We start from the raw sequence: 16570 nt of genomic DNA, 5'->3' as shown, positions 1-16570 counted from the left end.
CACTAGTAGGTATACTAACAGGTAAATCAATCATTTCAAAATCTACTAACTTCAGACTCTTAATAACATATGACAAAACGAAAGAATAGGTTGCTCCCGAATCAAATAATGTTTTAACTAGCACGGAGTTAATAGAAAAAGTACCATGAACTACGTCTGCAGAATGTTCAGCTTCATTTCTAGTCATCATGAACGGTTTTCCTGGAGCCTTATTCTGGTTGTTGTTATCATTTGCAGGTTTATTATAGTTCTCTTGATTGTTTTGTGCCCCTCCAGGCTTTGAATTTTGACCTCCAGACTGGTTAAATCTCACTTGGTTCCCATCTCCATTACTATTTTGTTCCTTTCTGTGCTTAGTGAAGCACTCATACTCCCTATGCCCCCTTTTCTGACAATAGTTGCAGGTCACTAATTCTCCTTTGCAATTCTTACCAGGGTGATTATTGTTGCACCTCTTGCAGTGATACACTCTCTCGGATTTACTCTTATTGTTGTGCCCCTGACTGTTTCCTCCTCGAAAATTTCCATTTCCATTTTCATTCCTATTCTCATTCATATTCCTCTTGAAATTTCCTTGGTTTTCCCGGACATTAAACTCTTTTCTTTTCTCCCCAACAACATTTTTCTCGTCCCTTATGGACTGTAAACCGTAAATATGAGCGGTTCTCTCATACACATTATCTAAAGATGTAAAGGTTTCTCCACCTAATCCCAACTGGATTTCATCGGTCAACCTTTGCTCAAACCTCTGAGCCTTTATCTCTTCTGTGGCTACAACCTCAGGTGCGAACCTCGACAGCGCTATATATTTGTTATAATATTCAGCGATGGTCATACTCCCCATCCCAAGGTTTATGAATTCCTGCGCTTTTCGTTTTGTTATAAAAGGAGGATAAAAATTTTCCCTCAATGCAACAACAAATGAGTCCCAATTAAATCCTTCAACAACACTTAGCTTAGTTCTATTTTCTTTCCACCATAGATCAGTCTCATCTTTTAGGTAAAGGACAGCTTGGCCTACTTTCATATTTTCAGGACAATTTACCGCCCAAAATAGTTTTTCAAACTCCCTAATCCAGTTTTCTAGGAAGGTCGGGTCTGCTTGCCCCTTGAAGTATGGTGGCTTAATTTTTGCAAGCCTTTCAAACATGTCCCCTGCAGGATCGGGGTACTCAGTTCTTTCCTGAGCTAGTTTTTCCGCCAAGAGGCGAATAGCAGCAGCTAGGTCATTATTGTTGGCCATCCTAGAGCGCGACCTGTGAGTAATATATTCTATTTTAGGTTCGAAACTTCTGTTAACATTATCCTAGCAATATAATATCACACCAACATCCAGAATTCACATACATACACAATCATTTATGAATGATATTCGCATACATGACATTCAACTGAGAAACAAGGAACAAATTCAATCATCACGAATAATAAGGCAGAATAAAAGAAGAAAACATTCTCTTTGCGTGCCCAAAATAAACTCTTGATCCTTTGGATAATCAATGATCTAACTCTATTCCTCAAAAGAATGTTAATAACAATCCTAAATATCCACAACACACATGTCCTCAAAATAAAATTAAAAGTTCTATGGCATAAACATAAACTATTGTTGGCGAATTATGGAATTCTCACATTGGAAACGAATGCCTTAACTTTTATTGCTAATTCTATAAAGGTTTAATACATCCTTGAAAAGAATAAAGAATAAGTCAAACTCTTATTGCTTTAACTTTAAACTGTTGTAGCTTTGCTACTTATTCTCCAAAACATTTAAGAACAAACTAACTATTACAACTTCAAATGTTTAAGGCATCTTGTCTATCTGTTCTTTCTTTGGAAATTTGTGAAGTGAAATCTAGATCCTCAGTATTCGTCGATCTTCTCAAAGGATCCTATGTTGGTGTACTTGGAAAGAAGCGTTTTATTCATGAAACAAACAACTTAAGATCTTACTAACGATTTCCCAACCAAAGCATAATCAGAATTCAATAAAACAATAAGTTTGGTGTAATCAAACAATTTTTATGCACATTTACATGCAACACTTAAACATTTAACATATGCACATAGCAATTAACTTCTTATGCTAGCAATTAACTACTAATGCACATATAATTCTATCCTATATGCCCTTTCCTATATTACCCATCTCTCATAATAAATCATAATAGGTCAAACATTGAAGAATTTAAAGAATAAAACAAGAACGATTAGTAAGAAAAAGTTTATTAAACGAATTAATAATAAACGAATAAATAAAATAAAGAAATTTTATTATTATTTTTATTTTCAAACGAATAATTAATAAGAATTTTTTTTTATTATTAAACGAATAAATATACTTAAGGGATAAGATTTTTTTTTTTTTTTTTTTTCCGAATATATTTAATTTAATTTCGAAAATAACGAAAAACGTACTTAATTCACATAAACGAAAAGTTTCGAATAAATAAGTTAATTCTGAACTTAAATAAGAAATATTATATACTTTCAAACAAGATAAAAGGAAATCGGCCCCCGAAAAAAAAGTACCAATTTTTGAACACTATAATACGTAGAAGCTCGATTTTTAAGAAGTTTATTTTAAATAACTAGATAGTTAGGCGCCTAAAAAATTGTTAAGTAAAACCTTAGCTTCTAGATACCACTTTGTAACACCCCGACAATTCCCATTTTCTAAAACAATCCTTTTTAAAATATAACTGTAGGGAATTATGAAAGTATTATCGCCCGTGTAAAAACGTACGGCTTATTCAGAATTTTGCAGCGAAAAACATAAAACTAACTTTTGGGTTCATAATTAATTTATTACATATTAGGTCCAAAACAATTAACTGAAATAAGGAAATACGAATGGTGCGACAAGTTTCAATTCCAAGCTAACAAATTGAATCACTTGATTAAACAAACAGAACTACAAGCTCTCTAATCCCGATCCCAATGATGCATCATCTTCAAACCTGTAGATGGGCAATGCTTATTGATCCTTAGAGACTGCTCACCAAAGATGGGTCATCACAGGATCAATAAGGCATAGCCATGATCAACACACACAAACAAAGCACGTAATCAGCAAAGCTGAGTACTACATACTAAAACAACAGCAATCCTAGCATGATACTATCAAACCCACAACCCTAACATGATACTAATAACTATAAGTAAGGACAGACAAAACATAATAATTTGACAATTATACTTGACTAGACTAGGCTAGACTGGACTAGACTTTTATAACAATAATATTATTTTAATTGAAATAGGCAATGGACCGAGTTTTCTAGCTAGATGAGGTACGGGCGCGACTCCGTAACCTCAGTGACCTGCGATATCGAGGAACGTTTGACTGAAAAATAGGACGCGGTGATCAATCCGGTCCGAATGAAAGGCCATGGGCTACCACCATGAACCCCAACTCCTGTTTGTCCGTCACTTTAGACGTGCACAGTCTAAAGCTATTGCTACTCAGTTTCACTTTACATGATTTACAACTTGACACCCTGTTATGACTCAACAATCACATAAGGCATACAATTCACATTTATTTATAACTGTTTTTATCTTGGAATTGAGTAAGTGATCACGAGGCATCAAACAAGACTCATTCCAATTAACTCCAATCTTTTCTTTAATACTGATCAACCCCTGAATATGGGTATAAGGTTTCAACTTACTAAATAAGGTCCTCCGCCCTCATAAAGTAGTGAAAAGCTAAAAAGGGAACAACAATTAATTGATCTGAATTATATACTGAATAATCTAGTGTTCCCAATCAAACATGTTTGCATCAATCTTCCATACTAACATGTTATAATCCTCAAAATGTAATAAAGGTTTAATATGTTCATCCAACAGTATCAAACATGCGATATCAACCTGACTAAGTTCATCAACAACATTAACATAACCAAGTTCATCAACGATTCAACATAACCAAGTTCATCAACAATTCAACATGGTTTCAACAATTAGCACACATTCCAAGCACACAGGTATGTACGTACCTTGTGTAAACAAACTGCAAGACCACTTTAATAATTCAAACGTCGCCTACAGAGAATTCTCCGCCTAAACAACCAACAAGGATTCCCAATCAACTTCTAATCGCTCACAGCTATAATAACACATTCTAACTACATCCTAAACATATTTAGAACTTTTCTCCAATAACAAAACTTGAATATTTGATTTCCTAGCATAACAATTATTGAATTAGTGATTGAAATTCGTTGAAAACTCTTTGCAAACACCATACTTTAAATTTTCAGCAATATAACTAATTTCAAACTATTCCCAAAACTTTGAAATCATAAAAACGATAACTTTAATAATTTATAATCATCCTACCATGATTTCAAAACTATTAAAACCATTAAAAATCCATGCTTTAATAATTAAAACTCCTATTTTAATCAAATTATATAATCTGAAAATTATCAACTTAATTATATAAAACATATAAAATCTGAAAATTATAATTAAACCATAAAACTATAAATCTAATCCAAGAAAACATGAATTAAATTAATAAACATAATTAAAACTCTAACTTACACATAATTAACAAAAATCTGAAAATTAATTAGTTTGTAATATCAACATATAATCTGAATTCTAAATTAAATTATCAGAACTAATAATTTAAATTATGAAAACCTTAATTAAATCATTAGAACATAAATATTACATTAATGAAATAAAAGGGTAAGGAATTAACCAAAAGAGAGAAGGAAGGGAGGGTGGTTGGCCGGAGGTGGTGCTGTGGCGCGGCGGCACGGCAACGGCAATGCTATGGTTGACGGTGGCGGCGGCCGGCTGGCTTGCGCAAGAAACAAGCAGGGGAGGAGATGGTTTCTACGCGAAGGAGGAGAGAGATCGAAGAGGGTGTCGGCTGAGCAGGGCTGCGACGAAGATGCAGGTGGTGGTTGGCCTGGGGGTCGCGGCTGCGCACGCGGCGGCTGGCTGGTGGTTCAAGAAAACAGAACCTGCGATTAAGGGGAGGATAAAACTAGAGAAAGAGAAAACGAAATAGAAGAGGAAGGAGGAGAGAGTACCGGCAAAGGGGAGAGGAGCACGTCGACGGTGGTGAAGCAAGGGGTGCAGGGGTCTACGGTGACGACGGCCGACGACTGAATAGAGCTTGGGAGTTCACGTGTATGGTGAAGCAGGGTTTGGGAGATTTGTTTCCTTTCTTTTTCACGTGAAGTTGTGGGAGGGTTTTGCTTTGTTCAATTTTTTTTTTGTTTCACGTGCATTAGAGGTAGAGAAGGGATGAGAGAAGTTTTGGGCTTTATTGTTTGGGCTTTGTCAATTGGGCTAGAATTAGGAATTTAGTTTTAGGATTCGAATCCAAAACCGAATAAGATCGTTTTATAAATTCAATCAATTTTCGTAATTCAAATTCTTTTCAACTTAAAAATTCTAAAATCATTTTCGATTTCGTAAATCGTTGAAAATATTAAAAAGTAATAAATAAATATACGTTAATTATATATTTATTTCCAAAATTCATAAATTCTTATTTAAATATATTAAATATACGTTAAAATATATAAATCAAATGTATAAAATTACGGGGGATTACAGGACGGTCAGCAAAGAGGTTAATCTCCTATTCAAACTAATACGAACTACTGAACAGAAGACCTAAAGACCACTAAACGGAGGTGTAGAGGAGAAGTGGGTAACACCATGTGCGTAAAGCCGTAGACACCACAAGCTAACCAGCTAAGTAACAGGTGAAAATCAATTTCTGAAAAACAATTTTCTAATGTATTTGATAAAAAGCAGAAAAACATTTGATTAGACGATGTACAACTCAGAAGGACCTTGATGGTTGGTGTACCTAAAAAAATAAGGCACAACCTGAAAATATTCGCATTATAACTTAGTTTTTTGGGTTTAAGAACCAGGGACCAACATTTAAACTCTCTTGACTTAATAGCATTCAGTCTAGCTTTTTTTTTTCCAGTCGTTTAGTCTCAGTGCGAATTCAGTGGCGAACAGACTGCTAATTGGAAGGATGAAAAACTTAAAAGGACTGCACGGACTGAAGACATAACTTTCTAGAGTTCTCCAGCTAAACTTTCTAGTTAAGTCATAGTTTCATCATCTAAGAACAAATGTATGTCACATAAGATTAGTGTTACCTAAGTCGCTAGTTTGAGTCCCAGACAATGAATACAGGTTCACAATTCACTATCTAATTTGTTAAATTAAGCCCAAAAAGTACGACTTTCATGTTAACATCCCCGTCTATTGGTTCACAAGTGATTGGGGAATTAGGCAAATCCCGCCAACATCGATGACCTTCATGGCTCTCTACACACCATACCCACATAAAGTAACTCCTACATTCTACAATCAACATTCAACATTCTAACACAAAAGGGAAAACAAACAAAAATTGAAACCATTCAAACCCAACCCGAATTTGTTTTGCCTCTTATCCCAATAATCCACGAACAAGAATGAATAGCAGTACTACACAAAACTACCAAAAACTCAAAATTAGCTCAAAATCCCATTCAACCAATTATGCCTTAACAAAAACGAAGAGCATTTACTGTATATTACTCCCCACAATTACAAATTAGATTTAAAGTTCCGTTAATCCATTAGCAAGAATAAATAAATAAGATTAATATTCAGCAAAAAAAAAACCAATTTTACCCACCAGCAAAGATGAAGGGATTATACAATATAATACAGCCCATAATTCAAAATTAGGGGGGGGGGGGGGGATACCCATTTACCAATCAGCAAGGTTGGATGTATAAAATTGATGAACGGACATGAAAACCCAAATAATTGAACTTTTAATTGAAATGTAAGGCATGATTAATTACCTCTTTAATTGATGAGTAGAAATGTGGGCAGAGTGTGAAGACTGTCAAAGTGGCCTAACAAAAAACTTCACAAATGATTATCGAACCCTAGGCTAATTAGAAGAGGGGAACACAGGCTACAAAGGAAGAGAAAAGTTACCTCATTTCAAACTCATTGAAATCATATCCCGCCATTGAAGATTGTTGAAGCTTGGTTTTGCAAACGCATAACCCAAATTGGTTATGGGTCTAGAATTTCCAGCTGCCATTGTTGTGAGGTTGAAGGAGAGAGAAGGAAATATTGGTTGGAGGAGAAGCAGAGAGAAAAGGAGGCATTTTAGTTTAAAAATAGAGGGAGGTAAGATCGAAGAAGAGAAAGGTAGAAGTTACTACCATGAGAGAAGAGGAGATGGAGAGCTGAAGAACAAAACAAAGAATCAAGGCACCAGATTGAAAGAAGAGGAGAGGGAGAGTTGATAGCGTGGCACCAGATTTGTTCAAGGGTAGAATGTAAAACAAAGAAGAATTAAGGGTAATATGGGGAATCCACTGTTACATGAATAGTATTTCATGTTCAAGCCTTTATATGTGTTATGATATGCTTAGAAGGGGTCTACCATAACTCCACAAAAGTTTATTATGCTTAAAAGCGTTATATGGCCCCTTGTTGAAATCTTTATACTCCCTCTGTATTTATTTAAGAGATACACTTGTTTTTTCTAGCCGTATTTATTTAAGAGATACACTTGCCATTTTTAGTAAATTATCAACCCCACCATCTAATTAAATAATATATCTACACCCCACCCCAACCCTCTACTCCCTAAAATGACATGGTCTCCACTTGTTTTTTTTATTAAAATATCTACTCAATCCACTTATTTTATTACTTTATTTCATTCAATTCTTTTTCTTAATACCCGTGTCCGACCAAGTGTATCTCTTAAATAAATACGGAGGGCGTACAAAGTATCATAATATATGTAGTGGATAAATAAATACTCTGTAATATATGTACAAAGTATTTCAATTTCACTATAATCAAAAGTGATTGAAATAATTATTGAAGAGAAAGAGGTCAATTTAATATCGAGAAAAATTTAAGGTTGGTGAACTTTTTCCTTAAAAACAAAAGGTTAACGAACTTGGATTGCAACCAATGAAGTTCTTTTTTTTAGTAAGGAAAGAAAATTGGGTTAGATCATCGGAGGGCCAACCTAACTCTCGTCATCGATGACGAGGGAAGTGAAGTTTTGGTAATAAAATCAAACAATTAACATTTGACATCCCCTAGTAAAATATTTGGACTAATCCCATTTCGGGGTGACAATTTTATCTAAACCCGACGGACATCAGAATCACCCGAATCGAATAAATGGATGAAAACACGATAAAATGTGGATGTTAAACCGGTGACAGGTGGATAAGGCGAGGGATTGGGTTGAATTCGGGTGAAGGTTCATCCAACCGTCACCCGATCTATCATCTGATCCATTCATCTATCCGCTGAATTTTTTTATTTTTTTACTAGAATACTTAATTATTAATAATAATATTTATACATAAATTGATATATTAGTGCTCCATATTCAATGGATATTGGTTTATTAGGCATCTAATACCTAATAGTCTCAATTTGCAAGCACAAAAAATAAAATCACTGCTTTGCTTAAAGTTAGATAACATAAATAATTTATTTTTGAAATTGTATGTATTAATCAATAGCGTATTTTGCTATTATATTGTAGATGTAGCAAAATGTTAATTCATTGTCCATTGTACTCTCTCTGTTCCTTTAAGTTGTTCTTATTTGGGGGTTGGGGTGGAAATTAAGAAAATGGAATATTGTAATGATTGGTTGTAAGTGTAACACCCCGACAATTCTCTCTTTTCTAAAATAACCTTTTAATATAAAACGTAGAGAATTATCAACGCATTATCGCCCGTGTGAAAACGTAACGGCTTATTCAGAATTTTGCAGCGGAAAACATAAAACTAACTTTAGGTTTATAAAAAATCGATTACAGGTTTAATCCCAAAAACCAACCAACGAAAATAAGGAAATATAAATAGTACGACAAGTTTAAAGTCCAAATTAACAAACCAATGGATAGAGGTAGAAACTAGGTCGTTACTAGTCTCTCCTAATCAAACAAAAACCTAAACTAATCACTAAACACAAGTAAAGCGATAAGTAAGGGTCGAAATCCACAAGGACTAAGGTGCACTAATCTATGCTAATCGAACAACAAGCTAGGTCGAAACGGGGTTTTGAAAAGTCACTAATCGACTAAAACTAAATCAACTAAACTAAAAGAGATTAGGGAATGGGTCAAACAACAACAAATCATGGATTGAACCTAAGAGAATTGAAAACGGGGAAGATTCACAAGCACTACATGATAAGCGTTGAATTCACAAATAGCTCCAACTATCTCCCGACATGCGAGCAATTTCCCTAAGCATCAAGGATGAACTCCCGTTCTACCCTATCATACCCGAGGTAAATCAAAGTCCCAATTCAACCAAATAGTCTAGTTTAGGTCTTTAATCCCTTTCCAACCCAACTAGACTACTCCAAGCAATCATGAAACACTTAATTGATCAAGTTAAATGCAACATGTATTGGAAATGCCTAAACATGCAATAATTTAATCATGAAAATCCCTAATTTCCAATCACAAACAACCAAACCAATCAAAGTTGAGTTTTCACCAAACCCTAATCAATAAACTACTCCATAATCATAAAAACACAAAATTTATAGAAATTAACAACTAAAAACATGATTCTAAACCATAATAACAACTAATCTAAACATGAATCATTAAAATAAACAAAAACTCAACATAACTAATTAAAACAATAAATAAATAAAGCAAAAAATGAAGAAATAAATGAAGAGAGAGATATAGAAATGCTCATTGATTGATTGTCGGTTCTTCAAACTAAATTGTCACACTTGAATTTGAAAAGCCCCAATTTTCCATTGATTTTCCTCACTTTTATCTCTCTAAAAAAAAAACTAAGCATAAACCCTAAAAAAAAAAGAACTATAACTAATTATTTACCTCCCAATGAAGTTGGTAGTAAGAATGTATTTATCCTCCTCTTTTAAAAACCAAAAAAAAAAAAGGAATAAAACAAAAACTAAGTAAAAATAAAAAACTAAGAAGCAAAAAGAATTTAAAAGAGAATAAAAAGAAAAGGAAAAGAAAATAATTAGAAATAATCAAAGAAAAAGGAAAAGAGAAAGTAAGAAAAAGTGGAATCCAAATCCCCTAAAACTCCTTTCCATCAGAGTATCAGACCCAAAGCCCATTAAAACAACGGTTTTTTCATGAAATGCCCCTGAGGTTTGCAATAATGCACCAAATACACCTGCGCGTTTCAAAATTCATAAAATACCCCTATTTACTCAAAACTGTTCACCAAATACCCCTATTATGACTTTCCGTTAGTCCTCCGTTAAGTCATGTTTAAAATTCATAAAATGCACCTAAATATAAAGGTTTTGCATAGTATACACCTATTTGTAAAGTTCTTTGCACCAAATACCCAAACTTCATAATTTGAATCCAACGACTAGTTTTAATTCAATATAGCCGTTATGTTCATGCTGCCTATAAGTAAGGCTGTTGTTCACTTGACTTGCTCCATGTTTAGCCCTCTATTTCCTAAATAGCCATGAGTTCTAATTCAAAAACCGGATCCTCTTCCATCCCAAGTTTGTCATACCTAAGAGTTCCAAATAAAAACTGCAATTGTGGGAGAAGATTTGCAATTAGGAGCTCGGAAACGGCTAAAAATCCGCAAAAGCTTTACTACAAGTGTGATTCTTGTGATAATTTCAAGTGGTGCAAAGGTTTTGTTGAGCAGACATTTGATGAAGCTCAAAGCAAGGGAAACAGAGCTGATGAAAACAGGGGAATGCAAGAAGAAAACAGGGGAATGCAAGAAGGAAGCAGGGGAATGCATGAAGAGTTGAAGCTATTGAAGAAGAAACTGAAACAACAGAAACAACAATTCAAGTTTGCAATAAAAATTGGTGTAATAATGTTTGCATTTCTAATTTGGATAGCAATGAAGTAGAGTTGTAACAAATTTCAAGCAAGAACATCACTTGTTTAAGCATATGAGCTTTACAAAAACTGATTTCTAAGTGGACAAATGCCACTGAAACTGCACAAAAACATCTTGTCTAAGCAATTGTGTTCTTTCCAAAAAGTGATACTAATTGTAAATTGCCTAAGCTATTTTAACTTTGTGCACCTACAATTCACCAAAAACTGACTAACTTTTAACTTTGTGCATGGTTAAGTTGCTGTGTTTGCTCTTTTCCTCCCCCTTGAACCCCCTTGTGATGTACTTGCTCCTGCTGCTGCTGAAGTGCTTGGTCCAGTGCTTGGTCCTCCATTCTTACATGTCCTTGAGTTATGACCAAACTCCCTGCACTTTCCACATTTCACATTGCTGTTTCTCTTCCCCTTCCTGGGTTCATTTGGTCCTCTCTTTCTCTTCTTAGCAGGTCTGCCAGCTTGTCTTTTGATGACTGGAGGCTGAATGGTAGGGAGAGAAAAGTTAGGCCACTGTGTTGGGTCTGACATGGGGTGAATGTGGTCTGCATATGTAAGCTTGTATGCAGCAGACTTGAAGAATGGGGAGACAAAATCAATGGGGTTCAGCCTTTGGTCATAAATCACCCTGAGTGCATGCTTGCAGGGGATTCCAGAAATTTGCCACTTCCCACACCCACAGCTTCTAGTTGATAACCTGATGGGGAAGTTCACATGTGCATCTCTGACCTCAAATTCCCCCCCACCACAGGCTGTAGCATAGCAGAACCTAGACTCTCCTGTTCTTTCATCCACCTCTTTCTTGGCATACTCAGTCAACTGACCATCCTCCATATCAATTGCCATGTCAAATCTTGCCCCAACCCTCTCCATACACCACTTTCTGATTGATGTACAACAACACAACAACATACAACATTATACACAGAACATCACAAACATCACAAAATAAAGGAACAGAACATGAAGTGGTGAGCTATACCTTCCAACAATGAGAATACAGGCATGTCTCTGTATGGTTTTGTGCATGCATTGAATGACTCCACAAAGTTTGTTGTGTTGTGATCACAACAAACAGCAGGGTCAAACATATGCCTGGACCACTGCTCCTGGCATGTGTCCAAGTATGCAGCAGCATTTGGATCATGAGCAGTGATCTTCTCTAATGCTTTACCATACACATACTCATTGTGTGCATTTGCAGCTATCCAAAACAGTTTGAAGAAAGCAGATCCACTAAATCCATTGTTTTTGCAATTCATGTACAAGTGTTGGCAGCAAACTCTCCTAGTAGCTCTAGGAAAAGTATCTCTCACTGCCAAGTCAACTCCCTACACAGGATATGTTCATTTTAGGCCAATCATATCTGTTGCAATATTATAAAATTGAAACAAAAAAGGAGCAAAATAAACATATACCTTCATCCTGTCACTGATGAAGGTCCAATCATCTTTGTTGCAACCCTCTTGCTCAAACATCTGCCTCAAGCATCTCATGAAATGTGTCCAACTATCACAGCTCTCAGTGTCCACTATCCCATAAGCCAGAACAAATATTTCATTGTTCCCATCAATGCCAACAGCTGTGAGTAGGATTCCCTTGTAAAACCCACTTAGATGAGCCCCATCTATTCCAATTATAGGCCTGCACCCCCTCAAAAATCCCTTGACTTGAGCAGCAAAGGAGAAGAAACAAGCTCTGAACTTGGGGTTCACATCCCCACTTGTAGCACCCCATGAAATAAGTGCATAACTTCTTGGGTTTGTCTTTTTAATCATCTCAGCATACCTAGGAAGCAACTCATAAGCCTCAGCCCAACCACCATGTATCTTCTCTACTGCCATACTCCTTACTTTGTACAACAATCTCTTTTTAACCCTCAATTGAAATGTCTCCTGTGCATACCTTCTCAATGTCTCAACAGGAATTTCAGTGTTGGCCTCAATTAGACTCATCATGTTCTTACATAGCCACTCAGAGGTCACCACAGGGTTCTCCTCCAATCTCCCACAAGTTTTGTGGCACCCACTGATCCCCTTAATAGCCCAACTGACACTGTCAAACATCTTACTTGCATGTATCCTCCAGTCACAAGTTTCTATTGCACACACTGCAGTGTACCTCTTACTGTCAGCCCTCTCAACACTTAGTCCAAACCCCTCTTGTATGCAAAAACTCCTCAAAACATCTAGGAAAGTGGACTTGTCTGGAAAGATCAACCAAGGTTCTAATTTGATGGACTCATATGGTTGATGAGTCCATATCTTTCCATTCTTGTAGGCCTTATCCATCTTACTAGAACCATCCAAACATTCCTCAAACAATAAGTCAGGCACATCATCTGTTATCACCTCAGCCTCCACATCAGAGTCAACCCAATCATCAAGTTTATCCTCCTCTAGTTCAGAGTCTGGTTCAGATTCCTCCCAATCTGAATCCTCACTCTCCTCTTCTGAACCTATATCCTCAATATCAGTGAACACCCTTGCACTCTTTGACCTCCCTGTACCCTTCCTACCTATGCCCTTCCCTTTGGATACCCAAGTTCCAGCTTTCTTGGCAGTCACTTTGTTCACCCTGAACCCTGTAGGTCTAGTTCTGGCCCCCTTCCTTTTAACAGCTTCAGACTGATTCTGTGTTGGTGTTGAATGGGGTGGCTGATCATTTTGGGTGTTCTGTGGTGGTGGGGAATGGGGTGGTTGATCATTTTGGGTGTTCTGTGGTGGTGGGGAATGGGTGGGGTGTGTTTGTGGTGATGGGTTGGGTTGCTGTGGTGGTGGGATGGGCTGCTGTGTTGTTGGGGTGGGTTGCTGTGCTGGTGGAATTGATTGTTCTGGAGTTGGGGTGGGTTGCTGTGGTGTTGAGGTGGGCTTTTTTGTTGTTGGGGTGGGTTTTTTTGCCTTTGGTGTGGCCTGTTTTTGAGTTGGGGTGGGTCTCCTCTTAGGGGTCAGTTTCTTGGCTTTAGGAACCTTAGGAGCTTTTGGAGTAGTTGGCTTGACTTTGGCCTTTTGTTTTGGTTTAGGAGAAGTAGGTTTTTTGGAGGGTGAAGATTCTTGTGTGGGTTGTGGTTGAGAGGCTCCTGGAAACACCTCATCAGCACCATCCTTGCTTATAATCCTCACATACTCAGTGCTTAAGTCCTCACAATCAACCACATGCACCTCCACAGCTATTGTGTACTCCATTTGTTCTTGAAGTTCCCTTAAAATGTCCTCTCTCTCCTGTTTTTTCCTCATTTCCTCTTCCTCCTTTCTTTGAGCCCTAAGAAGTTCATCTTGTCTCTCTTTGAGCTTTCTCTCACTCTCCTTCCTATGATGCTCAATTGTGGCAACAACATTTCTAAACACCACTCCTGGTTTGTCTGTACCCTCAACCCATATTTCAGCAGTGTCCTTACCCCAATTCCATCCCCACATTAGCTTCATTGTCTTATCATCTACCAACTCAACTCTACCACAGGGAGACTCAATAAACAGGGCAAATGTACTAGGTAAAAACACATCCTGCCTAACAGATTCCTCAAAAATATCCAAAAACAACCTCAAAAGACGATACTTTTCCATGTCTGTAACTCTCACATCAAAGCTATGTGATCCATGATGCAATAACAACCACATTGCAGTCATCCTAAAGGGAAAATTTAAGGAAAAAAAACATGAATTTCGATTCAACCAACAACAATTCATCAATAAACAACCACAATCATGATCACAATGAAATTCAACAGGTCACAATCACAACTTACAACTAACCAAACAATTATTCACAACAAATCCAAGGAATAACTAACTTCTAACCAATCAATTAATCTCAACTGACAATTTCAAAAAATCACTGACAATTTCGCAAAACCCTAACCCTAATCAATTTCGCGAAAAAAATTGTACTTTACAAGCAAAATAAATCAGCGAAGAAGGAATTATTACCTTGAAGTAGATAATCCAACTAGGAAAAGGGCCCTTGTTCGTCCACTGCACCCGAAGCTCTAAATCGCCTCCAAGTTGCCCCCTTTTTGTCGCGAATTCACCAAACGAACACCCACGAACTCGCCAAAAGAGAACGCAACAAATTTCACTAAATTCTTGAAGATCTACCCAGAATTTTGTCAGTTACAGTAGAATTGATGAGGGTTGAAGAACAGGGGAAAGGAGAGAGAAAGAAGAGAAGTTGAGAAGTTTTTTTTTTTTTGGAATTTCAGTCACAATTGTTACCTAAATCGCGCCAAACAACAATTAAGGGCAAATTGGTAAAACGTCACTAACGGCAAGCTAACGTCCGTTAAATCCAGGAGCATTTAATGAACAGTACGGAACTTTAGGGGTATTTTATGAATTTTGAAACGCGCAGGTGTATTTGGTGCATTATTGCAAACCTCATGGGCATTTCATGAAAAAACCGTTAAAACAATCAGTATTGTTGTTCCTTCGCCGTTCCCTTCGCAGCTCCTCCATAAATCTTCACCGTCAATCATCATCAATCGTCTCGCCTTCCACCGTCGATCTTCATCATCGGTCTTCCAATCACCACCGTCGATCATCAATCATCCTCCATCATCCACAGCCATAATTCTTCAGTCATCTTCATCCATCATCATTCAATCATCACCGCCGATTAATCATCGATCAACAACATCCACCATCGATCATCTTCGACCTTCAATCACACGGCCAAAAATCGCATCTCAATCGTAGCCTTCCACTTCGGGCTGTACGGCGGTAATTCAAGAAGCTAGTACCACCATCGTCACGTGCAATCATTAATTCCGTACCAATTTGAGCGCTAAATAGGTTCGGGCGAACACTTGTGATGTTCGGGCGAACCTTTGAATTCAGTAGCTTCTGTAAATTGGGTTCGGTCGAACTCTATTCGGGTTCGACCAAACCTATTTCTCTGTTTTTGCTCTGTTTTTCCTCTGTAATTGGCGATTAAGCCGTGTTTTGGTGTTGTTGTTGTTGGTTGTGCGACGGTGGTTGATTGGTGTTGGAGGTTGCGCTGTTTGTGTTGATACTGGCTTGCTGCTATTGTTGATGGCTGTGGTGAAGAAGAGAGTTGGAGCAAGAGGGAAGAGATGAAGGTGGATGGTAATTGATGTGGTGTAGGATAAGAGAATATGTGGTGAAGGTTAAGCTTCCTTTCTTTGCCAAGTACTATGATTAATCGGCCCTTGGAACTTGTACCATGACACTCTCGGCATCACCTACACATAATAAAAAGCACGAGGAAGAAACGACGCAGAGAAATAAAACAAATAACGACTAATAATAATAATAATATAAATAAATAAATAAATATTGAAATTGAAATAGAAATAAAAATAAAAATAAAAATAGAAAATTAATAATGAGAACTAAAATAATCAAACTATAAAATTATAAAATAAAGAAAAACAAACAAATTACGAAATTAAGACCTAAAAACAAAGAAAAGTTACTAATTACGCTAATTAAGCCCGCTAAAAATGATAAAATTAGATAAATATATAATAAAATAAGCTAGAAAAAATACCTAAAACTACCCCATCACCAAGTCACTTAGCAAAACAAAACTAAATACAAGCTCTCTAATCCCGATCCCAATGATGCATCATCTTCAAACCTGTAGATGGGCAACGCTTATTGACCCTTAGAGACTGCTCACCAAAGATGGGTCATCACAGGATCAATAAGG

At 36.7% G+C, this 16570-nt stretch overlaps 2 protein-coding genes across 4 annotated transcripts; both read right to left on the bottom strand.

Moving 5' to 3' along the window:
• Positions 1–1377: 1377 nt before the first annotated feature.
• LOC110779956 (uncharacterized) lies at positions 1378–16355 on the bottom strand. Of its 3 annotated transcripts, XM_056829063.1 has the most exons (6): positions 14830–16354; positions 12322–14530; positions 6988–12234; positions 6849–6902; positions 4005–4068; positions 1378–2994 (listed from the first exon to the last, which is right to left on the bottom strand). In XM_056829063.1, the coding sequence occupies exons 2-3, from the start codon at positions 14527–14529 to the stop codon at positions 11845–11847; spliced, it is 2598 nt and encodes an 865-aa protein (XP_056685041.1). In that variant the 5' UTR covers position 14530; positions 14830–16354; the 3' UTR covers positions 1378–2994; positions 4005–4068; positions 6849–6902; positions 6988–11844. The 3 variants fall into 3 exon arrangements, with proteins under 3 accessions (XP_056685041.1, XP_056685039.1, XP_056685040.1); XM_056829061.1 differs by having other exon boundaries at positions 12322–16355; XM_056829062.1 differs by lacking the exon at positions 4005–4068 and having other exon boundaries at positions 12322–16355.
• On the bottom strand, positions 11144–11776 carry LOC130460752 (uncharacterized). Its single transcript, XM_056828286.1, has one exon. It carries the CDS (start codon positions 11774–11776, stop codon positions 11144–11146), a length of 633 nt encoding a protein of 210 aa, XP_056684264.1.
• Positions 16356–16570: the final 215 nt, after the last annotated feature.

The sequence above is a fragment of the Spinacia oleracea genome, chromosome 5, assembly GCF_020520425.1.
Source record: "Spinacia oleracea cultivar Varoflay chromosome 5, BTI_SOV_V1, whole genome shotgun sequence".
Classification (NCBI taxonomy): Eukaryota; Viridiplantae; Streptophyta; class Magnoliopsida; order Caryophyllales; family Amaranthaceae; genus Spinacia; species Spinacia oleracea.
The sequence above is the reverse complement of the archived record's forward strand: the minus strand, read 5'-3'. Positions and strand labels throughout refer to the sequence as shown.